This window comes from Manis pentadactyla, chromosome 10 (genome assembly GCF_030020395.1).
Source record: "Manis pentadactyla isolate mManPen7 chromosome 10, mManPen7.hap1, whole genome shotgun sequence".
In the NCBI taxonomy this organism is placed as follows: domain Eukaryota; kingdom Metazoa; phylum Chordata; class Mammalia; order Pholidota; family Manidae; genus Manis; species Manis pentadactyla.
This window is the reverse complement of record NC_080028.1, coordinates 126089153-126114690: the sequence shown is the minus strand read 5'-3', so window position 1 is coordinate 126114690 and position 25538 is coordinate 126089153. Positions and strand designations below refer to the sequence as shown.

Below are 25538 nucleotides of genomic sequence, written 5' to 3'. Positions count from 1 at the left end.
GGGCCTGGCCCCTCAAAGGCTGAGGCATTAGGCCCCATGGGGCCTTTGTCTTAGGGGGCTTGGGCACTCACCACACTGGAGGCTTGATCCGCTTATTTAAACCTTACAAAGTTGAATAAACATGTTAGGCAGGAAAATAAGTATGAGTGGGGTGGATAGAGAATAAGGCCAATAAAGCCCACTAGAAGGGACTCAAAAGAGTTAAGCAGTTAAAACACAGAAAGCCTAGAAGTTTGAATACTCTCCAGATAAAGAAAAGTATCTCAGCATAGCCTATGCTTTCCTTGTGTCGATTAGCACATACAATTGTAAGATTTACCTTAACCTGCTCAAAGGCCCAGCTCATGCGGGAAGAATTCTATCTTAAAGCTAAGATAGCATTTTAATCAAACGGGCAGTGGCTCAGCCCACCTTGGAGGCAGGGCAGACAGTCTTGATTGATATGCTTCCAGACAGAAACTCCTATCTTGGAAAGAATCAAAGCAGTAAATTTCTTGTGTTAAGTTAAAAGAAGAAACTTAACGTCTTATCAAAGATGAAAATCTGGGACCATTTGGCAGGTCTGCACCTGGCCTTTTGTCACTTTCTAAAAATCCTCTCTCCGAGGTTGCCTGCACTTTCTAAGTGCGCAACTTTTATAAAACTTTATCTCAACCTTTCAGCGCTCCCCTCTGAGGTCGCCCGCACTTCCTAAGTGCATAGCCTTAAACTCTCTCTCTTCAACCATTCAGGGTGCCTCTCCTCCCTGATGTCACCTGCATTTTCTCTCTCCGTAAGTAACTATAAATAAAACTTTTATTCTGCTTCACTACTGTGTCTCTGCCCCTAACTGAAGGGTGACCATACCTGACCATGCTGGCACTGTTGTTGTGGCAGGGACAAGAACTGAGAAAAATACACAACGCTCCCCTAACAAACAGATTGAAAAGGGGAGCTAGGGGTAGGATGGATCTAAATCTGTACCAAGGAAGTGCATGCACACGCGGTGCTATGGTCTGCATGTCTTGTGTCCTCCCACAAATTCAAATTCAGATTGAAATAACCTGCCCCAAAATGATGGTATTAGGAGGTGGGGCCGTTGGGAGGTACTTAGGTCATGAGGATTCATGTGGAGCTCCATGAATGGGATTAATGCCCTTATATAAGAGACCCCAGAGAGCTCCCTCGTCCCCTCCATCACGGGAGGACACAGTGAGAAGACGGGCGGCTGAGCCAGGAAGAGGGACCTCAGCAAAACACGACCTGACCAACCTGGCACCTGATCTCAGACTTCCAGCCTCTGGAACTGTTAGAAATACACATCTATTGCTTATAAGCCTGAGTCTGATATTTTGTTAACAGTGGCTCAGACAGACTGAAACACTTGGCTACACTGAGCTGTCTGCAGATGCTCCTTCCTTAAAGTTTTCCAAAAGGTAAAACAAGAGCCTTACAACTCCTCCTCACGACGCTGTCTTCAGCCTGAACTCCACGCTCCACGTGAACTACATACTCCTGTGCAGTGTCACGTCCTGGGTCTGCCGTTTCCTCAGACTGTCCTTTCAGAACCTGTCCCCTGGGCCTCCCTCTGGATGAAAGCAACTGCTCCTGTCCCCTCCCAGCAGGGCTGAGTGCTCAGTGCAGGGCCCCCCTCTTACCCAGACACACCCGGGTCCCAGTGGGGCCTCGGGAAGCCTGAACTTCAACTCATCTTTGAACATCCCACCCTCCTGAAGCTGCTCCTGTCAGGGACACCCTCCGCGGCCACCCTGGTCTCCCTGTCCCCAATCCTCGGCTCCATCCATCTTTGCGGGAAAGCCCTTCCCCAGACCTCTGCCTGCAGGTACCCCAGGAGCGCTGGACCACACCAGTCACAAGACTTGGGCCCTGTGGCAAATTTTCCTTTGGGTTTTTGAAAATTACGTATTTGCAAAAAGGAAGGAGCACATATTCACAATAGCCAAAACATAGAACCAATCCCAGTGTCCACTGATGGATGAATGGATAAATCAAGGATTCCATCTGTACAACAGAATGTTATTCAGCCTTAAAAAGGAAGGGACTTCGGCCCGCGCTGCAGTGCTGACGGACCCTGAGGACGTTACGCCGCATGAAGCAAGCTAGTCAGAGAGACGACGCTGTGTGATTCCACTGCTGTGAGCTCCGCAGGGAGAGGGGGCCAGGGCTAGAGGGCGGGGAGCGGGTCAACGTTTAATGCAGACAAGGTTTCATTTTGGGAAGACAAAATGTTCTGGAGGGGACGGTGGCCATGGCTGCATGAAAGTGTGAATGTGCTTAATGCCACTGAATTGTATACTTAAAAATGGCAGAAATGGTAAATTTTATGTTATGCATATTTACCACAATAAAACATAAATTGTAAAAAGCCAATGTAAAAAAAGAGGCAGCACAAAGGGCCATGGAAAAAAGGGGGCACCTCTACTTTGGGGCACCTCTCTCTTGCACACCAATGCCACTCATTAACAGGGTTTTGAAGAAATTCTTCTCTTCTCAGGACATTCTCTACTGTGCCCACCGTGTAGGCAAGTGCCAAAGCCAGGGAAACAGGACCTTTGCTCCTTCGAAGTCCAATGGCCTCTTTGCTCATCCCAGGATCTGAAGAGCTCACTGAAGATTCAGGATGCTCGGTTTTACTGGACACACAATCTGTCTTCCTTTTATTCGACACTTTCCAGAAGGCAAAATAAAATGCTCTCGCACACACGTGTTCACTTCACCAATCACATGAGGTAAGCAAGGCAGGTCTTCCCGTTTCCGGAGGAGGGAACAGGCTTGGAGAATTTAAATAACACATCCAGGTCATGAATGTCAGCAGGGCTGGACACAAAGCCACCCCGGTCTTAGCCAGGTATGAAGTCCACCCGTCTAGCTTGTTCACGGAGCTGCCTCAGATCCAACCAAGCCCGGGTCACCCCCAGGACCAGGGTAGGCTCCTGGAGTCCCTCTAGCTGGCTCCACCTTGAACCTGGTCCCAGACGAGTTTCCAGAGCCAGGAATGACATGTGGGCGAGTTTGCCTCACCCTCCTGTTTCGCTGGCAATCCAGGAATTGTGACAATATTGGTCCCTTTTGTATTTGGCAGGTAACGGCTACTTCAAAGAGACGTGCAATTGTGCAAAAGTGTATTACGATAGAATGGAAGAAAATGTCTGCAAGTCATGTATCTGATAAGAACTTGGCTCCAGAATATATATATATATAAGACTCTTACAACTCAGCAACAAAAAGACAACCCAATTTTAAAAGAGCAGAGATTTTTAATAGCCATTTAAAGGTACACAAATGTTGAGTGAACTTATGAAAAGATGCCCAACATCATTAGCCATCAGAGAAATGCAAATCAAAACTGTCGTGAGACACCCCTTCATACCCACCAGTGTGACTACAATCAAAAAGATGGATTGAAAACAAGTGTCGACAAGGATGTGGAAAAACGAACCTTCACACGCTGCTGGTGGGCATGTAAAATGGTGCACGCCCTGCGGAAAAGTCTGGCAGCTCCTCAAATGGTTAAACAGAGAGTTACCGCAGGACCCGGGAATCCTACTCCTAGGTGTACACCCAAAAGAACTGAAAACTTATGTCCACACAGGTATTTGTACACGCGTGTTCACACAGCAGTATTCATAGGAGCAAAGGAGTGGGAACAACCCAAATGTCCATCGAGAAATGAATGGATAAACAAAACGTGGCTGCTCTGCCCACACAGTGGAATACCATTTGCCCGTAAAAAGTGCAGAGTCCTGATGTCTGCCGCAGCACGGGTGGGCCCGGAAGACGCTGTGCTGGGTGAAGGGGTGCCCGAGGGAGGGCAGCACGGGGAGCGACCACTGATGGTGAGGTTCCCTTCTAGGCTGTTGAAAACGTTCTCACGTTAGACTGTGGTGATGGTGGAACGACTCTAAATATAATTGCTGAACTGTACACTTTAAACAGTTCACATTTTAAACGGATGACATGGTATCTCAAACTTGTAAAACACAGCATTTTTGTTTTAGAAACACTTGGGGGATTTTCTCACGGGGTAGCTGCCTGCGAGCCAGCAGGTCAGGCCAACGCCCACGGGTGGGAGCTCGCACAGGAGGGGCTGGAGCGGCCCTACACTGAAGAACTGAGGCCCAGGGGCCTTCCCCAGGCCTTCAGACCCTCGCGGTGCTCCTTGCCTGGAGCGGAGGCTCCGTGGCCACAGGAAAACTGGGTCGGGGGAGGCAAGGCAGCATCACAGGCTTGCGAACCTCCTGGGAGTGACAATAGCCAGAGTGGCAATTTTACCACATTTATTCAAGGTCCGCAGATGAACAGGTACCCAAAGATATTAAGATTCAATAACTACTTCAGCAATTATTGACTTTGAATCAGAAGACAGAAGACATACACAGATTCTTAAAACATGCCAAGCAGACAAAGCTCCTGTATGAGGAGAGTTCCTGTCCTAGCACTTCCAAGGGGAGTGGCAATCGTGATCCTTCACTCTGAGGAGAGACCTTTGACTAACCAAGTTGATTCTGTCCGCATGCGTGGTTGGTCCGCGTCCCCCCAAGATGTCCACACCCTAATCTCTGCAACCCGCAAACATTACCTTTTACGGCAAAGGTGACTCTTCAGATGTGATTAAAGATCTTGAGACGGGGAGATTATTTTGGATTATCAGTGGTGGGGGGGCTAGTGTAATCATAATGGTCTTCTTAAGGAGGTCAGAGGGTCAGAGGAAGAGGAGGAGGTGATATGGGGACAGAGATCGGAGGGACCCACTTGGGTGGTGGAGGAAGGGGCCACAAGCCAAGGAATACAAGCTGCCACTGGAAACCGAGGAAGGAGGGAAACAGATTCATCCCTCTGCGCTTCCAGAAGGAATCGGCCCTGCGGACACCTTGACTTGGCTCAGTGAGACTGATTTTGGACCTCTGATGTCTGGAACATCAGAAACGTTCGAACTTAAGAACTGTTTGTGTTGTCTTAAGCTAGTGGTCCTCTGTTAGAGCATGGGTAGGAAACTCACGTCAGGTAAGTCACATCCACGACACTGGCCTGGAGATGGGGCCTGGAGGGAAGGGGGGACACTTGAGGGATGGAGAGGCCCTGACTGGCGAAAAGCAGCAGACAGGAGGGAGGGAGGGGAGACCTAACAACGGAGATGAACTCCACACCTAACATGGTTATTGGGGAGGGGACCACGAATTAGTCTTAAAGTACCACCAAAAGCTATGAAAACGGCCACTGGGCACCCTGTAAGTCTCTCTCTGTCCACAAGACAAGAGGCTTTGTCCACTGCACCCAACAGCTGTCACCAGGATCTGATTCAGGCAAAAATGGGTCCTGAGGGTGAAGCAGGGCACTTCAGCTCATCAATCACTGAGCACCTCTTCCTCTGGACTGGGTGTGAGCTAAGTCCAAAAGCTACAACGATGGAAAACACAAGGTTCTTGCCCTTAAAGACTTTTTGTTATGTACATAGTTCCCCAACCCTAATATTTGGGACCAGGTAACTGTCATGGGGACCGTCCTATGCACCCTTAGGCTTTTAGCTGCATCCCTGGTCTCTACCCACTAGAGGCCGGGAGCACCCGCCCTCCCGCAAGTCATAACAACCAACACTGTTTTCAGATACCCAATGTCCTCTGGGGGGGGGGGGGCAGATCTGCTCCCAGATTGAGCACCCCTGGTAGGCAGAGAGAACAGGGAGACACATGATTAAGTCTAAGTCGGCCTGGTCAGCAAGGCTCTGCAGATAGGCAACTCCGGTGATGGGAGGGGGCGGAGGACAGGGCAGGTGGTGGGTCCCAGGGGCAAAGGGCATGGTGTGTGCACAGCTGGGAGAGCGAGGGTGCACGTGCATGCACCTGTCCCTCTGCGGTCAGGGGGAAGGTGAGATTCTGGGCGCGAAGAGCACAGGCCACAGCCCCGGCAACTGGCAGCGGCGCTTCAGGAGGAATGCCACCCAGCTGTTTTCTGCGGGACGCAGCACACCCATCTGCCACACGTCTTTTCTGAACTGCGGGGTCAGCTAGCTTTACCCGGGTGAGTAAGAATTGCATACTGATTGGGTTTTAACTTCCACTTTGAGAGAATGAAGGGGAGGGATGAGATGCCTTCTCAGGACTAGTTCCAGGACTTTAATATTTTACATATTTTGTCATTTCTAGAAACTTCATTGAGGTATAATTTACTTATCACAAAATCAAACCCTTTATAACTTTTAGTAAATGTACTGAAATAGTCTAATTGTGGAACATTTTCATTTCCCCAGTCGTTTTATTGTTCCTAAAGCTACTGGCCTGAGTGAGAAAGGAGAGTAGCAGGGCCCCCTGACCTTGGCAGCCCACATGCTATCCGCTTCTCGGGGCTGCTTTTCCCCTGCCCTTGGGAGGGCACTGCGGCTCCTGGGACCTCAGCTTCTGGGACCCCTCACCAGCCACATTCCTCAGGGACCTCCGGCTTTCCTTGTAAGTCACGCGGACAGTCTTTGAGATTCACATGCAAGTGGGGGTAGGAAAAACACAAACACCTTCCCTCTGGGCAGAAGGACGGAGCCCTGTCTTCAGTCCCCGTGGTGGAGTCGCTGATGCTGGTGAAGGTTGGAGCTCTGGCGAAAGCTTTTCCCACACTGGCCGCACTGATACGGCTTCTCCCCGGTGTGGATCCTCTGGTGCAGTTTCAGGGTCGACTGCCGCCCAAAGCAGTTCCCACACTCTCCACAGGTGTAGGGTCTCTCCCCTGTGTGAACGCGCTTGTGTCTTTTCAGCTCTGAATTCCACGTGAAGCTTTTCCCACAGTCGTCGCATCTGTATGGCTTCCGCGCTGAGCGGGCTGGCTGGTGAGCAAGGCGCTGCAGACGGCTGCTCAGGCTTCTTTTACTTCCTCTGCTTTTCTTCAGCTCTCTCAGCGGGTGGCTTTTTAGGGAGCTGCTGCTGTATTCTAGTTCCCTGCAATGTCTCTGGTAGTGGGCGAATGGCTTTTGAGCATTTGAGGGGCTCACCTGCCTTCCTGACAACCGGGGTTCAGTCATATTTGTCCCTCTCGGCTCAGGACTCTGCAGACCGTTCCCTTTGGATCTACCAGCTGACACTGCACATGGCTTTGCTCCTTTAACCCCCTCCTGCTGTGGATTTTCCTTGTTGTCACTTTTCATTCGGGGGGCCTCTATAATTAGAAAGAAGAGGTTTCAGTTCTTTCTAGAACCTCAGCAAAGAGTTATGAACTATGCTGCAGGCTTCACAAAGTGTGATCCTCCACTGGCAACTTGCTTTAGACTCGTCTGGAGCTCTTGTTAAACAGGCAGGCTGCCCCCACATCCCCATGGCAGAGCCTCTGAAGAGCAGGACCTGGAAATTCGCATGGCTGACAGGCTCAGGGGTGATTCTGACTTGCAGTAAAATCAGGAAGCAAATTTTCCAACAACTTCCCCTGCTTCCTACTTTTAGGGAAAGGTTTGGGAAAGGAGAAACAGGGCAAAGCAAACCCCTCAGACCTGAGTATCAAGTAAGGAGTGAAAAGGAGGCAGCCAGTTGAAATTTCAACAATGCAAACACACTCTCACATGGACCCTGAATAACCACCGCATCTCTTCAAATAATGGTAAATCCAGAGAAATGGAATTTTCTTTCATTCCAGAGTTGACAGCCTTTGTGTTTGGAGACTGCAATAGGGATTACATATGTATCCTAATTACAGAAACTTGCAACTTGTGACCACCAAGACTGAGGACCAGGATGGAAATGAGCTGAAATGGCCTGCTGGCAAGTTGGAGGACCTAGGGCTGTGCTACCCAACAGGACTCCCGCCATGTGGGAAGTATGTATGTGTGGGCACACGCACTATTCAATACGGCAGCCATTAGCCTCATGCAGCTAGTGTGATTAAGAAACTGAGTTTTAAATATCTAATAATAATTACTTAAATTCAGATTTCAAAAAGCATCCCATACAATTAGGTCAACTGCTTTTCAACAAGGTTGCCAAGGCAATTCAATGGAGGAAGAACAGTCTAAATGATCCTGGGACAACTGGATTTCCACGTTCAAGAGAATGAGGATGAACACTGTATGCAAAAATTAACTCATTGGAGACCTAAATTTAAGAGCTAAACCAATCTCTCTTTGAACAAAACATAGGTGTAAATATTTGTGACTTCACGTTAGGAAATGGTATTTTGGGTATCTCACCAAAAACAGAAACAAAATAGATAAACTTGACTTCATCAAAATTAAAAATGTTTGTGCTTTAAAGACAACCAACAGGAGAAAATACTTGCAAAATATATATAAGGATCTAGTATCCAGAATATATAAAGTCTTACAACAACAATAAAAAGACTAACTGAAATTTAAAATGTGCAAAGGATGAATACACATTTCTCCAAAGAAGACAAACCAATTGGCCATTAAGCACATGAAAAGATGCTCAACATAATCAGTCACAATGGAAAAAAATCAAAACCTCCATGTGATTCCACTTCATACCAAACAGGATGGCTGTAATCAGAAAGACTGACAATAATAAATGTTGCCAGGGATGTGGAGAAACTGGAATCCTCAAAGATTGTTAATGGGAATGTGAAATGCTGCTGCTGCTTTGGAAAACAGTCTGGCAGCTCCTCAAAAGATTAAACAGAGTTACCATATGACCCAGCAATTCCACTCCTAGCTATATACCCAAGAAAAATGAAAACATATGTCCACACAACTTATACACAAATGTTCACAGCAGCAGTATTCATAATAGCAAAAAAGTAGAAACAACCCAAATGTCCATCAACTGAGGAATAAACAAAATGTCCACATAATGAAATATAATTCAGATATAAAAAAGAGTGATGTACGACAACATAGATGCAACTTGAAAATATTACGCTGAGTGACAGAAGGCAATCACTAAAAAGCACATATTGTATGATTAAGTATAAATGTATGACAGTGAATTGTCCAGAACAGGCAAATCCAGAGACAGAAAGTAGATAGTAATTGCTAGGGCTAGAGATGGGGGGATAGAGAGTGACTGCTAATGGATAAGGGTTCATTTTTGAGGTCATAAAAAGATTCAGGAATCAAGACAGAAGTCATGGTTGCGTAAGTGTGTGAATACACTAAAAACCATTGAACTGTACACTTGAAAAGGGTGAATTTTATAGTATATGAATTATATCTTAATGAATAAAATTTAAATAGCCACATGTAGCTAGTGGCAACTGTACTGGATAGTGTAGTTCTGAAGAAAGACACTATTGGCTCTTAGGAATGAGGGACATGAGAATCTATCCTCTTGGGGACCAAACTAAGGGAGATGGAGACTGCGCACACACCCAGCTGCCTCTGCAGGGGCAGGAGAAGAGAGTATGTGTGGTCTACTTTCTTCAGGACCATGAAGGCCATAGATTATGGGGCAGGAACTCAGCCAGGGTCACACTGCTTTTCTACTGGATTCCCCAGATCTTTTCTATTCCTGAGTTCCAAGAATAACCAAGTGTTTCATTTAATGTAGCAAATCTTGAATCAAGGCTCTACTTGTAACCCTGTTCTCCAACCTGCTGACATAAACTGTATTCAAATGACCAAGATGGGCCAAGGTGTCACTGTCATTCAGTCTTAGGGATCACAGGACTGCGTGGAGCAGGACCAGCAATTATACTAGCATTGGACCAGTGATAGACAGGGAAACGGACACAAGGGATTAAAGCTCAATGTCACTGGAGGAGGAAAGGGCAGAAAATAATACGGAGTGGGGCTTTTTCTCTAGTGAGCATAACATTCTTTGGACCCCTTCTAAATAAACATGGGACCATTTTAAGTGATGAAACTCAGCCACAGCTCGCATGGAAATTCATCAGTGGTCATATCTGGATCTGTCTTCACAAAAGACAGAGGAAGCAGCTGTGAAAGGGACAGAAACTTAGGCACTAGAATACTCCTGCTGTGCACTGGATCGTCAAGTGGTTATTAACAGAAAATGATTTCAAAAATGCTTCTTATGTATAGTATCACTATCATTCTAATTAAAATTTTCTTTAGGGAATACAAATCTACTACTGCATACAACTTTAGGAAAACCCAACATCTGGTCTACAGCGTTTCAGAACCATAGGATGCTTCTGATGCAGGTAAAGAACTGATAAGAGGGACTGAGGAGGCACAGAGTACTTACCTGTTCCAGCCAATTTGGGGGTTGCTTCCTGGAAAAGTGGGGATTTTTCCCAATGGTGGGGGCTCAGCTGGTCTTGGGATCCTGCCTGGGAAATCTCCTCCTGAGAGCTCTCCCTAGGGTATCTCCTAGGAGTTTGCAGTTGAAAATGTGGCAGTTCCTGTTCTCCAAGCTGAGATCCAGTTTTCTCCAAGAGCACCTTCTGCCCCTGCATACAAACGGCCACCTGGGAACAAGCCCCATACATTAGAGTGCAGCGCAAGGACTGACTGCGGGCAGCTTGACTTCTCCTAGCTCGGTGGTGACACTTCACCCTGGGAGTTCCTGATAATGGCCTGGAGGTCAACTTTGATAGAGATTCTGAAACTCTCAAAGGAAGCAAAGGGAAGGACATGCAGAATGACCAGAAAGAAGCTGCTTCAAATCAGCCAAAACCTCCTGAGCAGATGCCCCGAACTTTAGCTTGGGTCTTTCTCAAGGCCTGGGGTCAAAGTCAGCAGACAGCAGGCTTAAGTATCAGTCAGGCATGAGACTGGCCCAGCAGATTCCCACCCTATGCCCACCTGCCTCCCTACTTCAGCTGGAAACAGGCCAAGGACTTAGGAAGGAGTATGGTGGAGCCATTAAAAATCACCCTTATAAACTTCTCTGCCCAAGGCTCTCCTGGTAAGGAGATCCCTGTAGCAGCAAGGCTGCAAGAGGACTGCCCCAACCCTGTTCCCTACCTCTTCCATCCCCAAAGCATATGGTTGGCTGCTTGCTGCCTAAGCCCGGACTGGGGTTGGGCTTGGGGTGTGAGGGTTGGAAAAAAAACTGGCCAAAAGAGCTCTAACTTTGTGATGCAAAGGCAATATGCAAGCCACCTCAGTAGAACCAGGTCCAATGAAGTTCCCCCCAGTCAAATGCCTACCCAACAGGATGACCCTATCTGCTGAGAATCCTGATCATAGGAAAAGTTCAAGAGGCAGAGGTTGGGGAAGATCTGTTGGCAAAGATTCAAGAATCTTACTTGATTTTCTACCTCACTGGAGTGCTAATAGCTGGGTTTTCTGAAAAGCTGTTACCTCTGCCCAGGTGTGTTCCCAAATAGAGGTCAGAAGCAATGTCTGAAGCCATCCAGTCCATTTCTAGACTCCTTCTACACAGGGAGGGATTTAAAGACCAAAAGCTACCCGGATGAGAAAGAAATTCTGGGCAGCTCAAGAAAGGACCTTCCTTACCCACTGCTTTGGTCTTTTGGCTGCTCTGTGAAAATCTTCCACCAGGGTGACAATTTCCTTGCTGTTCACTGGACACCGATGTCTGACCCGAGCCTGTATCTCTGGGGGCAGGATGTTCAGAAACTGCTCCAGCACCAGCAGCTCCAAAATCTGCTCTTTGGTGTTCACCTCGGGCTGCAGCCACTGCCGGCACAGCTCTTGGAGCCGGGAGAGCGCCTCTTGGGGTCCAGACACCTCTTGATAACAAAACCGTCTAAAGCTCTGGCGGGAGAGCTCAGGATCAGGACAGTCTTTTTGCAGAGGGGGCCCCCGTTTCTCTTCTAGCTTTGCTATTATGTGTCTCTCCTGCTTGGAAGAAGCCTGCGTGTGGGACTGCGAGCTCAGGGTTATCTCCATCTTGGCCGCCATTGTGCGGCCCCGGAGACGGCTTCTCTCTCCCTGGGAACAGTCAGGCCTTCGGAGTCATGGCCTTGGAGCACTCTTTCTGAATGCTAGAAAGAGGCTAGGCACGAAGCTCCTCTGAGGATGTGAGGACAGAACTGCACATTCACTAGTCTTGACCCCAAATTCTCAAGACAAGTCTCTGAGAACGGATGTTTGTCTTTCCGCTAGTTTCTTGAACTGTCTTGCAAAGAAGACAAGACATAAAGTCCTAAAAGAAAACTGGGGAAAACACTGCTTTCACTTCAGCGGTAAGCGAGCGCACAAGGTCCCGGAAGAAATGCGCAACAAGACCTTAGGGGGCTGGTGGGAATCCCTAGGGAAAATCCACGCTGCCACACACCCCGCACCAGCTCTCCCGCATCCTGGTCATACCGACCCCGTGCATGTCGCTGGGAGCCACAGGGTGCGCCCAGGCAGGCCCCCGCACACGCCAGGGCTGGACGCCACTGAAGCCTCTCACTCCCGAGCACGGTGGACGGAGGCGCGGCGGCTGCCCGCCCCGAGGCTCCTCAGGCCCAGCCGCTCCGCCTCCGAGGGCAACGGCTCCGCTCCGCACCCAGCCAGCCCCGCGCTGGGCGAAGCTGCGCACTGCAGAGCGCAGCTGAACTTGGTTGCCGGGCGTGGGCCCGAGCCCACCTGCAGCGGACTCACCTCTGCGGCCACAGAGCACCCGGAACCCGGGTGCCACGGCTGCGGGCGGGGCCGAAGCCTCGCGTAGCGGACACGCCCACTGGCTGCCCAGGAAATACGCCACGGGAGGGCCCGCTCCTCCCCAGAGGGTGGGGCTGCTCGGACGGCTACTGTCCTCTCGCGTCTACTGGCGGCCTGCCCTGACGCTGATGACGAGAACGGCGTCCCACCGGCTCAGTCTTAGTGCACCTCGGGAGTTGTAGTTCAAGGCGCGGCTTGCGAGCATGCGCGGCGGGCGGCTAGCGCCGGGGCCCGCGGCAGAGGGAGTTTGCAGAGCAGCGAGTGATCGCGTCTGTTAAGTGGTCGGCTTCTTGGCTGCCAGCCTGGGAATCCCTTGCGGCTGGGAGATTTTTTAGGGCCGATGGATCAGGCCTGGGCGCCCCCGAGCGGGACTCCTCTGGCCTGAGACCCTGTCACCCGCCTGGCTGCAGCGGGGGCTGCGATGTGTCCCCACTCCACTAGGCACAGCTGCCTAGCGCCCAGTGCCCTAGGTTACTCCGGGCACTCTAGCGCGCCTCCTCATCCTCACCCCGCTTCTCGCTGTTTGGGTCATCGCCGCAGTGAAACATTTTTGAGACCAGCATTTTGAAAATTACTACAAATAGGTTGTGAGGGGCTAAGAGAGCTGCAGGCTCCACCTCTGAGACTAGATAGCATTAAATTGTTCTTCATCCAGATAAGGCGTGGATGAACAAAAACGTGTAAGGCAAGAGGTACAGGTTCTAGTCCTGACCATGCTCTGTGAAGCCCAATTTTTTTGTTAAAAACTGCTAATAATGCCTTTGATTTTTATATGTCTAGTGCCTCCTGCTGCACTGAACTGTAACGAGAATGTAAGGCATTTCAAATTATTTGGAAGAAAAGCAACCTGAATCCATTTTTTTAAAAGTAACTTTTTTACACCTGTAAACACCCCTTACTGAAGGAGTGAGACGTTGAGGAGGACATGAATACAGACAACTCCAGTCTTGCATCCTCCCACTTTAGCAACTCCTAGGAAATCCAGAACTTCTCCCACCCCACCTATAAGTAATACCTCTAAGAATTTTGACAGGCCTAGTTTGTGTCAATGCCTGCACCAGGGGTGGGACAAGAGTACTGTAATGAATGGCCCCACCAGAGCCAGTGGAACAGAGAGGGATTCTTTTTCAACATAAGACGATGCTGCCATTAGAAGTGGGAAAGGAATGCTGGAAAGTAAAAGCATAAGGCAAACCAGAACAATAATTTCCCATCATGGGGAGGGGGGCTGAGGAGGTGTAAGTGATGAAAAGCTTAATCCAGAGGCATATACATACATGTCCTAGTTCTCTCCTTAGGAGAAGATGGCAACTGGTGGGTGAGTACTGGCTTCTGCAGGGGAAGGGAGTGCGGGGCAAGGCTCGGGCTTGTGGGGAACATGAGCAGGAACCGCTGGGCTACACTGTGTATTGGTCTGGGTAATTCATTAGCACTAGACAACAGATTTTGGCTGAGGAGAAAATGGTTTTCTGATATTTTCTGTACTTTGGGTCCTTGGATACGGAAAGCAGTAAAGGAAAAGGATAGGAAGTAAATCACCATAAGCAGAGAGAAATAATGTGGGACAATTTCATGCTTTTTTCTGTTCCCTTCAGCCTCCCTTCAAAGTCGTCTTTTTCAACTTTGAGTCTGCATTCCCACAACACTTGCAATTCCCTGAGTCCAGGAAGACACTCCTTCACTGGTGTTCAAGACAGTGGCTTCCCAGAGATGGAAGAAATGGAATCTGATCCCCCGCATGGAAGTGGCAACCAGTTATGGCAACCAGGGAGTCAGTTTACTGAGGCCACTGGGGCATGCCACTCTGCACAGAGAAAACAGACCTTCACAGCAACAGCCCATTTTGGCTGCACCTGAGGTCGTTGCCCACTTTTCTGCCCAATTGAAAGCTCCCATTACAGGTTGCTAAGTAATTTTCAAAAGCCAGCTCATAACTTTATACTCAAATCCTAGAGGAAAAATCCTTTCCTCATGCTGTTTAAATTGGCAAGCCTCCATTCATGAACTGGAAGTCATCAAAGAGGTTTATTTGTTTTTGTGGGGTTTTTTTTAAGTGCAATCAATACTCTTACCAATCAATATCTTTGTCGACTCTGCCACTTAGCATTTATTTCTTCTTAATCCCTGGCAGCACCTGTGCTCTCTGCATGTGATTCTGAGGCTTTGGGTCTGAGTAAAGGGGGGGCAGGACTCACTGTGTTCCAGGTTCTGCTCCCCCTGCTCACCGTGCCCGAGGGCCTCTCAGATCCCAAGTTACAACCTCCCCAAGGGTCACAGACCTTTGAGTGTCCTCTGAAGTTCCAGTAATAAGTCATCAAATGAACATTTCCTGTAAGGTGGGGATCTAGGAAGACTATTATCTTGGTCTGCAAAAATAAAAGGTTTGAGTTACTGCAGCATTTTCGAGAGCACTATGGTTATCTCTGGGTGTTGGGCCCCATTAAGCACATTTAAAAATAAAATGTACATATTTCTTTAGAATGAAAAAAAAAAGTAAAGCTTTCATGCTAAGAATCTGGCAAAAGGTACTTTTGCACACACAGAGAGGCCACTGGCTATGGCACTGGGCCTGGAACTTGAGGGGACATCAGACTCACCTGGGAGCACATTAAAACAGATCACCTGACTTTCTCGTTCAGTGGAGTGGAGGTGAGGCCCAAGAACATGCATTTGTGACAGTTCCCAGGTGCTGGTGATGCTACTGGTCCAGGACCACTCCGACCCTCTGCTCTGGGGCCGTCACGTGGCAGCCGCCATCTAACAGCGGCTATTTTCTCCCGCCTGGCTTCTTCCACAGGCTCCCAGGATCCTCGTCCAGGTCAGATCTTTAAGATGAGGAGATGGGGCTGTGCAGGGGGCAGCGGGGGCCCAGGTGACCTGTGGTTGAGGCCTTTTCTCTCCTGAGGTTCCCGTGTCACCTTGCACTGTCTCACCCTATAAACCCTCTGTCTAGGCATGATAGAATGATTTTTATGTGGTCCATTGATCTGGGGTAGTTTTCTTTGTCTACTCTGACATCACGTACCTCTGCCCATTCGGATCCTTCCCCCGGGGGCCTGACCTCCCCCTCCTTGCCTTGCCCCAATCTGAGGACTGTGGTCCTGTCTCTCCCACCCCACGCTAGAGGGGAGCTATTTTATCCATAGCAGCACACCCGGTGTTGTCACAGGGAACAGTCACGTGGGAGGGTAGAACTGAATCTGTCAGGAAGGACAAAAAGCACCCTGGTGCGGCACAGAAGCCCTCCTACCGGGGTGATAAGCATCTCACCGGGTAAGGATCCACATATTCCATCTAGGTTCAGAGAGATGTGTTCCGTTGTTCAGAAAGAAAGGGACCAAACCACCCAGGAAGGAAGGAGCCAGAGGCATGGGGGAGACTGCTGGGTAGAGGGAAACAAAACGAGTAAGAATGCACTAAAGGTAGGCAAGAGACAGGGACTGGGAGAAAGGGAAAGCAAGTGCCAGAGGGCCCCCAAGGGTGGACACGCGCAGCACAGCAGGGGCACAGGGCTGACGGTGTGTGACAGAGCGTGGGGGCGGAGGGGATGGTGCAGCCAGGGCGGCAGATTGTGGGAGATGAATGGACGTGCGCTCACAATGCTGGCATATCCTGAGCAGCAGAGATGAAAGAACAAGACAATCCACCTGCGACTCCAGGTCCACACCCAGGCCCCTCAGGAGGCACCATGAGCCCTTTTCCGTCTCAGGAAAAGGCTCTTGCCTTTTCTCAGATCACTTTGGCTGCTCATCCTGAGTGGCCTTCCTGACATCAGAGTCAGAAACACAGGCCCTGCCGCTGGCATGGGTGTTCCTGGCTCCTCCCTACTTTTCACTTACGGTGCCAATGTGACCCCTGGGCTGGATCAAAGGGAACACCCAGATTTCAGACACTCGCAGCTGCAGAGTGAGGGAAAGTGCTACAAGTTTCACAGGCGGGACCAGGGGGGAGCCTGGGAGAGCTGGCAGAGGGAGAAAACTTCAGGGGTGATGCCAACCAGCCAGGTTTGGCAAATGAGGGTGGCAGGCGTTCCCTGGGCTGCCAAGGAAGCCAGGACTCCTGTTTGCTCTCAGGGAGCCTGTTTTATGAGAAACTCCAGGTGAACCAGCAAAGCAGGCAGCTGTGCGGGGAGGCTGCTGACTCTTAGGGTTTCCACCAGACTCTGAGGCCGTTCAGAAGCTTTGGGACCAGTTACTGTGGAGGGAGACAAGGCCACAGCGCAGACTGGGCCTTTCAGATGAGACAGGGGCCCTGCTGGCCTCATGGCTCCTCCACCTCTCCCGGGAGCTTGAAGGACAGGGCTGTTGAGGCTACAGTGCCAACTCAAAGCCTGTGGAAGCGGAAGGACGTGGAAGGAGAGGGCACAGTGGACTCGAGACAGCTACAAATCCAACAGCAAGCAGCGCGTCTGGGAAACTGGGAGCCCTGGCACCCACAGCCTGCTCCAGAGCCACTAGGGTGAGGAGCCTGCACACGACCTGGTACTGATCACCTGTGGGCAAGTGCTCCCCCACGCTGGGTTCTGTCTTCCGGCTTTAAATGGAAGGAGGTTCCTGTTACCTCACTGTTGGGGTACCCAGCATAAAGCCATTCCTTCGGCTGTGTGCACGTGCACACAGGGTCCCTAACCCCTTATGCTGTCTGGGTAAACCAAGGATTTTCTTCTGAGTTGTGAAACTAGAAAGCCTAAGCCAGGTATGTTTCTGTCACAAAAGCAGTGAACTGTCTGACTAGGTGCCGTGTCTCGGTTTTGTTAACAGAACATCATGACAATGATAGCCTGGGGAACAGTTCTCTCTGTGGTGTGGAAGGCGGGTGCTGCCCAGCAGCTGCTGCTGTGGGAACCCAGACTTGTCAAGTCAGCCTAAGAATCGGGTTCCACTGCAGAATCAGTCATCAAGTGTGCAGGGCTGCGGTGGGCCACCTGTTTAGTTTGGGCTGCCAGAGGAGTTCTCACCAAGGAACTCTTAAGACCTGAAGCAGAAGGAAGGAGCCACGTGGCTCTCTGGGGTGAGGGTGTTACAGGGGAAGGGAGCTGCCAGCACAGGGCCCTGGGGCTGGAGCGCGTCTGGGCAGGGGACCAGTGTGATCAGCACAGAGGAGGGGGTGCATAAGGTCAGAGCTGGGCACAGCCCGCTGCTGCAGGAGGTGGGAGCCGAGGTGGGGCGGGCGCTTCCATACTTAGAGCAGTTTGACACTGTACCGGGCAACTGCTTTTGTTCTATTTATATACCAAACCTTCTTCACAGATAATTTGAGAATATAGGGTTTGGGAAGTCCTACATAAAGACTTTGTAAGAACGTTTACTTTTTCTGAGTGAAATGCTTCTGAACAGAGGATAAATATTTTTAAAAGAGCCAGTTTTGAGTATTTCAGTTCATCTGGCATGTAACTGTACGCGTATGTTTGTGTCCTCTATTACACAGGCTTTTACAGGACTGTGACCTCCGAGGGTCCATTTCATATTATTTGCATTTCCCAGAAACTTGCAATGGAGGCATGCATACCTGGCAGTTGAAGGAAAACGGAGGGACCAGACCAAACTGGACAATCAGGTTGATACCAGACAGGAGGTCGCTCACTCTTAGAGGCCAAGGCAGTAACACAGGCGTGAGGTGACGGGCTAGCAGCAGAGGGGCGAGGAGGGTGTGCCCTTTAGAGCCTCACGAGCAGAGGCCACGAGAAGGCATCTGCCAGGACAGCCCTGGACAAATGGGCCCTCACCACCCAGCCCAGGTGCACACTGGGAGTTCTTGAGTAACCAGCTAGCCTGCTCTGCCCTTCTCAGATGTATGCTGCTGATCTCAGTTACGAACGATTGCTGTTTCCTGCAGCTAAGTGATGCCAGGAAATATAACCACAGGGAAGAGCCAGATCGGGGTTACACTGGCTTCAGAAGTGGGAGTACGCAGAAGTATCATTACCCAAGCTGGCTCTCCTCTGAGCCTCTGCCTTCCTCCAAGGCTCGCCTGTTCACCACGTCCCCTCATGTGGCCACAATCCTCAGGGAACCCCAGGGCGGAGCCTGGAGAACACGACCCTCATCGTGACTCATCGCATGAAAAATGAGTGGGATCCAGAATTAGGGAGAAGTAAGGAGGGAGGCTTCAGTCCACACTCTACTTCTTCTTCTCAGTTGGAGAGGCTGTCTCTTCCATGACAATGACAGATTTTGTTTTAGGGAAAACACTCAGGAATGGCAGCAGCCAGTTGTGGCAGAGTTTGAGAAATTAATACATAACTTCTTGGGCTGCTAATAGCAGCACCAGGATACTGGGTCTGCCCTGTGCAACGGCTGGGCCCCGATCCCTGGCAGGAGTGCACTGGGGCTACACAGAGACCAAGACACTCCTGGCCACTCTCGGTACTTCTGTTTTATGAAAACCTCCACACTCGTCAGCAGAACGGGAAGATCTACAGGGCGCTGGGGAACAACTCTGGGAGTAGGGCTTGCCGTGGGCCCCGGAGCAGTGTTGCTCCACGTTCAGAAGCCTGCGGTTAAGTGACCTCAAAGCGAGGAGAGGCCACGTCCCTGGGCCCTGATCTTCCAGGTGGAAAGGACGCCGTCCAGCCTCGGGGCCTCTGCACCTACTGTGGCAAGCGAGGCTGTCCCGGCTAAGAAGGCAGCAATGTGCAGTCTGCGGAGCTGACTGGGGAGACCACGGGGGCGAGGTGGCAGGGGCCAGTGTGCATGGGACAGGCGAAGATGAAAAGGGCTTCAGGGCTCCCAGCCAGGAAGGTGGATGGGACCTGCCAGGGTTATTCCCACACAGATGTGTAGGACTCATGGCCTGATGGGAAAAGCATGTCCAATGAGAGGCCAGCAGCCCAGCATGAAGAGGGGGCCCTTTCTGGCCTGTCTTGTCACCATGTTGATGTGTGACCTTCTGTCGGGTAGGGAGTCATGGTTTTCATGCTGTTGGGATTTTCTCCCTTGCACGTTAGAGCCCTGATTTGGCATTCGCCAGCCTCTTTTGTGGAGTCCAGGTTATTTTCTCCAGTGCAGATCCTTTACTTTCGTCCTTGGGTTGCTAGGTAGGCCTCCTCCAGAACCTCTCCGTCCCTTCTCCAGCATGGACCCTCCTGTCATTCCCTACCTGCGTGTGCCAGGTACTCAGCACCTTGCTCTCTTTGTGGTCAAGCTGGCCAATCCCAGGGTGGCCTTCTGTTATTCTGCTCCAGAGGCTGGGACAAGAGTTGAGAACACACCCCCATAGGTGACTGAGTGACAAGATGAAGCACAGTTTGCCTCTCTGCCTCTTGTCATGGTGTCAGAACTTCCAAAAAGAGAAGAGGAAGATGGGTGGACTTTGGGCCCCATGTACCCGTGCCCAGAGTTTGGAGTTCAGATGTGTTACAGGGGGCTCACAACACTTCACTGGCATTAGCTTCAGAAGACGGATCCCGGGAGAAGTTATCTCCTCTATGTGGTTGAAGAGCACCTCCTTCCTCATGCCATTCTCCTTCCATCTCTCTATTACAATGTATTTCTTTCCTTTCATGCTTTGAGGTCAAGAATGGGATTAAGAGAGAATCCAAAATGGGATGCTCACAGGGAACAGAAACACTCATGGGGAAGGTCTCGCGTTGTGTCTGGCAGTCTGAGCTCCATGGACTCTAGGGGGTGAGCCAGGCTCAGAAGGCGCCACAGACGTTCTCCAGTAGAGAGTGAGGAGACACGGTGCTGGGAGAGCATGAGTCAGCGAGACTTTCTACAAGGGTGCAGACGAGTGCCCCTCTCCTGTGAGGGAGTAACTGCCCTCAGAGCTCTCCCCACGCCACCACCTGGCCCCCAAATGGGAAAAAGATTGTAAATGTCACGAATGTGGGAAAAGCTTTAGGTGAAGTTCTCACCTAGTTGGTCATCAGAGTCCAGACAGGAGAGACCCAAGTGCCAGGAACGTGGGAAGGAATTTAGAGAGCGCTGCTCCCTCACTGCCCACCCGCGGACGCACACCGGGCAGAGGCCCTCCCAGGGTGGGAAAAGCCTCCACCAGAGCTCCAGCCTCACGGTCTCCCCAAGACCCACACCAGGGAGAAGCCGTCTCAGTGTACCGTCTGTGGGAAGACTCACATCAGCTCCCAGGTCAGCGCTCACCAGTGAGGCCACCCTGGGGAGAGCCCACCCAGACATGGGTGGTGTGGGAAAACCTTCCCCAGCAGCGCCCACTCATGCTGGGGGAAGATTTCAGGTGCTCTCAGTGTGAGAAAAGCTCCATAAAGAACTCCACCCTGACCTGTCACCAGGGTACACACAACACTCGCATCCCAGGGAGGAAGAGATGCGCTGTGAGCTATAGGAAGGCTCACAGGTCCCATCCTTGGGCCCACATGCATTCCTGGAGCTGCCCACTGCTTGTGCAGAACTGGCTAATCCTTGCAGAGCAGCAGTCTGACAGCAAGATGTGGAAGATCAGATCAGTGTAAGGATGCTGCATCTCACTAGCTCTGCCTGGACCCAGAGACCTGTCTCACTGTGACCTTCCATTCTGCTTTGAAGGGCAGAGGTAACGGGACCCATACAACTTCTTGGGACACTAAAGTAGCCTTGTTCTGATAGGAGTATGCGGGGCTAGTGGCCTGTGCAAAGTCAGAGCAGACATTCTCCCCTCATGGGAAACACATCTAGAAGCTAACAGGCGGGTGTGGAGAGCCAGATGTGATGTCACCCCAGAAGTGACATCACCAGATCTCTGCACAACAGAGTGACATCACCAGAAGTGAGATCACTACAAATGGAAGTGACATCATTATGAGCTTCTGTATATAAGTGGTGCTCAGAAAAGTAGCTGCATCATTTGTCAATCATCCATGGACAGTGAACCTCTGGATCCCAGCTTGGGTTTCTGTGCCTTTCTGTATCTTTTTCTGTATTTTCCTCAAGCTCCTCATTCACTCCACTCAGGTTCAGCTGGTTTGTGAAGCTGGTCTCCACAGATGGGACGTGTTTTCACCCAGTACCTGACCTCTAGGCACCTCCTGCTGGACAGCAGCGCTGCCCTCAGGCCACATCTCTGCTCTGTGTCCCCATCAACAACTACAAGGGGACGAAGGAGAGGATGGGTTGAGCTACCGGGAAATACTGAACCTAAGCGACTAACCCTTGAGCAACTGTAATATCCACATTCATCTCCCTGCACCCTACCATCCCCATTCCCGGTGTCGGGTCTCTCATACTAAAGGTTTCTACAAGTGTAAAAGCACTGCTCTTTCTGACGAAAATAAAGCTGCTTCTGTCCCCACTTCGGGCCTTTGACGGTCATTTTCTCCATTAGCAACTTCATACTTTTGCAGAAGCCTGCAGCGTCCTAAGAGGACTGAAGTGCAGAAGCTGCTTCAGGGCAGCGGGTCATGCAGAGAGGAAGTAAGGGGCAGGAATCAGGGAGGGGGGACCGAACTGGGCCAGGAAAGGCCTGCACTCAAGGTCACAGGACAGAGGAAGACAGAGGGGCTGCAGGAGAAAGGAAAGGGGGTGTATGAGGAGGGGTCCTGATCCTGACGATGGCCCGGAGAGCTCAGCTTCTGTGGAATCTCCATGGGGAAAACCTGGGTGAAGGTGGGGAAACTGTCCGTGGATCTTGGCCTGTGCTCACAAGGCCTTAGTACCTCATATAATTCATGGTGAAAAATAAGAGCCATGGCTTCTGCTGCATACTTTCTGGGGCATTACATATGAGCCAAGAATGTACATTCTACCTCAAAGACGAAGATTTGTTTCATTTAGGGAAGAAGTACAGCAAGCGGGACTTAGGAAGACCCCAGTGTTTCCTCAGGATGAGCCTGCCCTGGGCCCCCACGTGTCCCCGCATTACTGCCCTCGGTACGGCCATCAGGGTAAGCTCTGCAGGCCAGTTCCCAGAGGTACAGACTTCCCTCAGGACTAGAGGGAAAACTAACATCTTCAAAAAGCCTGGGTAACGGCAAAGGGTGGGCTTGCACGTGGCCTCCTGAGGCTGCTCTGCCTCACGGGAGATTCACGGTGGGGAAACAGCCCAGGGCCGGACGGGTTACTGACGGGCTGTGGGTACCAGGCCACAGGAGCTGGACTTGACAGATGAAGAGCCCCAGGGAACGTCAGTGAAGTGCTAAGGAGGTGGAAGCGCCGATGAAGGGCTCACTAGCAGGATCCTCCCACTCCTGGGTCTGCCCTGCCCAGGGAATTCCAGGTACCCATAGAATCTGTATGTTTAGTTGCCTTCACCCTCCACACCGCTTTAAGAGTACCTGGGGCTTCCAGTATCTTCTATAAAGACCCCCTGGATCATTTTAACTAATCGATACAATTTTTCAATTGATACCCTTTTTCCCAGGGATGCCTAACCATCTCCAGTAGACTGGACCAAATATTCTCAACCAGAGAAGTAGAGCCTAGAGACTGTCACCAATTCATTCCTTTACTATGGGACATGGATGGTCACAGTCAAAACAGGAGCAGAATCCCTCAAGCCGCTTACCCACTTTCCTTTCCTCTGGGCCCCTCTGCTATGCCTCCCCTGTGAGGGGACTGCCTTTCCAGTCAGTCTGGCAACAACGCAGGATGCCTGTTCCTGGGCTACAGGGTACTCAGCTCATCACCCCGTTTTTCACGGTGAATTCTTGCTTTCACCACTATTGGCTGCAGCCTCTTCCCAGTTCTGCTGCTCAGCCCTAGCTTGGTTTCTGGGTAGAGACAGCGAAGAGTGAGCGTTCAGTATGTGTGGAGAACTTGGGACCCTAGCAGGTAACCTCGCCACTCCCTGTGGCAGGGTAGTGAGCCTGAAAGATGTGGAACTTGGGAGACTGAGGAGATGATGTAGCTCTGGCAGAGGGAGGAAACTGTGCTCCTGGACAGCTCGGGCATTCTCCTTACCCTGGGCCGTTCTAGCGGCACCTCTCCCAAGGTCACCGACTTGCAGTTTACTGGAAATTGCAAGTAAACCCTGGGTTTCCCGGGAGCCCCCATGCGTATCTTCTCTCCTGGGTGCAGTCACGTGCACAGTAACTCAGAACACGGTCAAATAGGTTCCAAAACCTTTCATTGCTTCAGTCTCTCCTTCTCAACACTCTCTCTTGCTAACACTGCCTGTGGACGTCAGCGCACATTTTCCTGCATGTTAATGCCACCAGGGCAGTCTCGTGGTGGCTGAGGCTGTAGGCCTGGCCTCCTGGGAGGATAACGGGAAAACTTAGGCTTCCTTCACACCACAGAACCAAGTAACTCTCAGGCACAGCACTGTGCCGAGCATGAGATCCAGAGCTAGGTATAACACGGTGCACGTCTGACATGGCCCCTTGGCAGCTTTCACAGTCTGAAGGGATAAAAGGCAAGAACAGACACACCAAAAAGGAAGAAAAGGACACCCGTCAGAGACCTCATTTGTGGCAGAGGACGGTCACACAGTCCGCCTTCCCGGCGAGGCATCGTCCATTGGAGCCCCCGATGGTTAGACATCAGGGCGTCATACAACGGAGCCTCCCGCACGGCCTTCGGCCCGGCTCAAGCGTTCAGTCCCGGAACAGGTTCTGTGCCTCGGGCTCAGTGCCTTTGCCGGCTAAGCGTTGCCTGCCTGGAATACCCGAATTCACTCTTGCCCTTGACTCCCAACAGTTTGCGCGGCCGGTCTCCGTCCCTCCCAGCCAAGGCAGGAGGGGCACCGAGCTTAGAAAGAAGGAACGTAGACACGAAAAGAGATTTGGGTCCTAACGAGGAGCCAACAAAGCAAGCAAGTAACCCACAGGACCAAGGCGGTACCAACACCACGTTCTTGCTTCCTGACGTTCTCAACTCCTCGTCCCTGTCAACTCTCCTCGAACGCCGTTTCTCACCTCGAAACGCCAGAATTTGTTTCTGGCGGCTTTATCTACGCCACGAGTTTGGGAGCTGCGGGCAAAGAGCGTGTCTGGGCGGTCTTCGCGAGCCCACCGCCCCGCACAGGGGGGCACTAGGGCGCCATAGGGCCTCAGCGGCCGTGTTTTCCTCGCGTAAACCGCAAGGGCTCAGGGTCTCTCAAAGGTGCTTCACCCGGAGGCAAACGGGCCAGGGCGCCGGGCTGCCTCGTGCCCACGCCTCCCCACACAGCGGGTGGGGGTGCCGGTCCCCGGCCACACCGCATCTCTGCAATCGGATCCTAGTTCGCAGACGACAGGTGCAGGCTAGAGTGCGCAGCGGAGCGCTTGAGACCGGGCCCGCCAGGCAAAGCCGCGTCCGCAGGAGCCACTCACCAGCCAAGCCAACTTTCCACCGCGCTCGGCCGGAAGCTGCCGCGGGGCACGCTGGGACCGCCTGAAGGCATGACGCATGCGCAAGCGCTACGCCCGTAAAGGGACGCGAGGGTCGTGCTGCGCCGGTCACGCTGTATTCAAAGCCCCTCTCCCCGCTCTCCTCCCACGGCACTGATCCCACCCTCCGCTAATGGACAGCAGTTTTGGCCAGTGAATGGGCAGAGTCCTCTGGCGTCATAGCCTGTGACCAATCACCCTTTTTGCAGACCAGTCCCTGACTCTTGAACTTTGTCAGGCCCGCCGCGGGGTGTATTTTTGTTCGCTTTGCTGGTTTCCTTCCCGCGTTTTTGTCTCGCAGTTCGGTGGGTCTTTTGTCTAAGTCTGTCTGGACTTCCACCCTGTTTTGCGGAAGTGTCAATGGCAATAATCAACAAGCTGTGACACGTGCAGTGTGATTGGCACAGTTTTAAATACGTACATAGTAACAAAATCCTCACACTAATCCTATGAATTATATTCCTACTGTATTAATCCTCCAATGAGGAAACCGATAGTTTCTAAGTCGCTAATGATAGAAGTAGGAGTAGAACTCACTTCTAACTATATTTTTCCCACTGTTTTTACTTTTTAATAACCGTAAGTACCGGAGAACATTCGCACTGAAAACTGCTCTCTATCCCTTAGTCCCCCAAACTAGGCTCCCTCACCAGAAAATAACTTATTGAATGTGTTTACCTTGTGGGCGTTAATCTGTAATTTTGTTTGTGTCCTTTTCATTCAAGGTTTTCTGCTTCAGTATATAAATCTCCCCTTTTTTAACTGCTATAT

General features: G+C 51.0%; 1 protein-coding gene and 1 long non-coding RNA gene across 2 annotated transcripts; both read right to left on the bottom strand.

Annotated features, from left to right (window-relative positions):
* Positions 1 to 4262: 4262 nt before the first annotated feature.
* On the bottom strand, positions 4263 to 12533 carry ZNF174 (zinc finger protein 174). The gene is made up of 3 exons (XM_036920394.2): positions 11354 to 12533; positions 10137 to 10359; positions 4263 to 7140 (listed from the first exon to the last, which is right to left on the bottom strand). Exons 1-3 carry the CDS (start codon positions 11759 to 11761, stop codon positions 6539 to 6541), a joined length of 1233 nt encoding a protein of 410 aa, XP_036776289.2. The 5' UTR covers positions 11762 to 12533; the 3' UTR covers positions 4263 to 6538.
* A 10356-nt stretch (positions 12534 to 22889) lies between these two features.
* LOC130679215 (uncharacterized) lies at positions 22890 to 24857 on the bottom strand. Its single transcript, XR_008992320.1, has 2 exons — positions 23888 to 24857; positions 22890 to 23076 (listed from the first exon to the last, which is right to left on the bottom strand). It is a non-coding gene; the product is annotated as an uncharacterized LOC130679215 (long non-coding RNA).
* Positions 24858 to 25538: the final 681 nt, after the last annotated feature.

Coding starts and splice junctions, on each gene's coding strand:
- ZNF174 (XM_036920394.2), bottom strand. CDS start 11,761: ATGGCGGCCAAGATGGAGATAACCCTGAGCTCGCAGTCCCACACGCAG. Junction 10,360..11,353: donor CCAAAAGACCAAAGCAGTGG/GTAAGGAAGGTC, acceptor GCTTGTTCCCAG/GTGGCCGTTTGTATGCAGGG. Junction 7,141..10,136: donor CCCCAAATTGGCTGGAACAG/GTAAGTACTCTG, acceptor TTCTAATTATAG/AGGCCCCCCGAATGAAAAGT.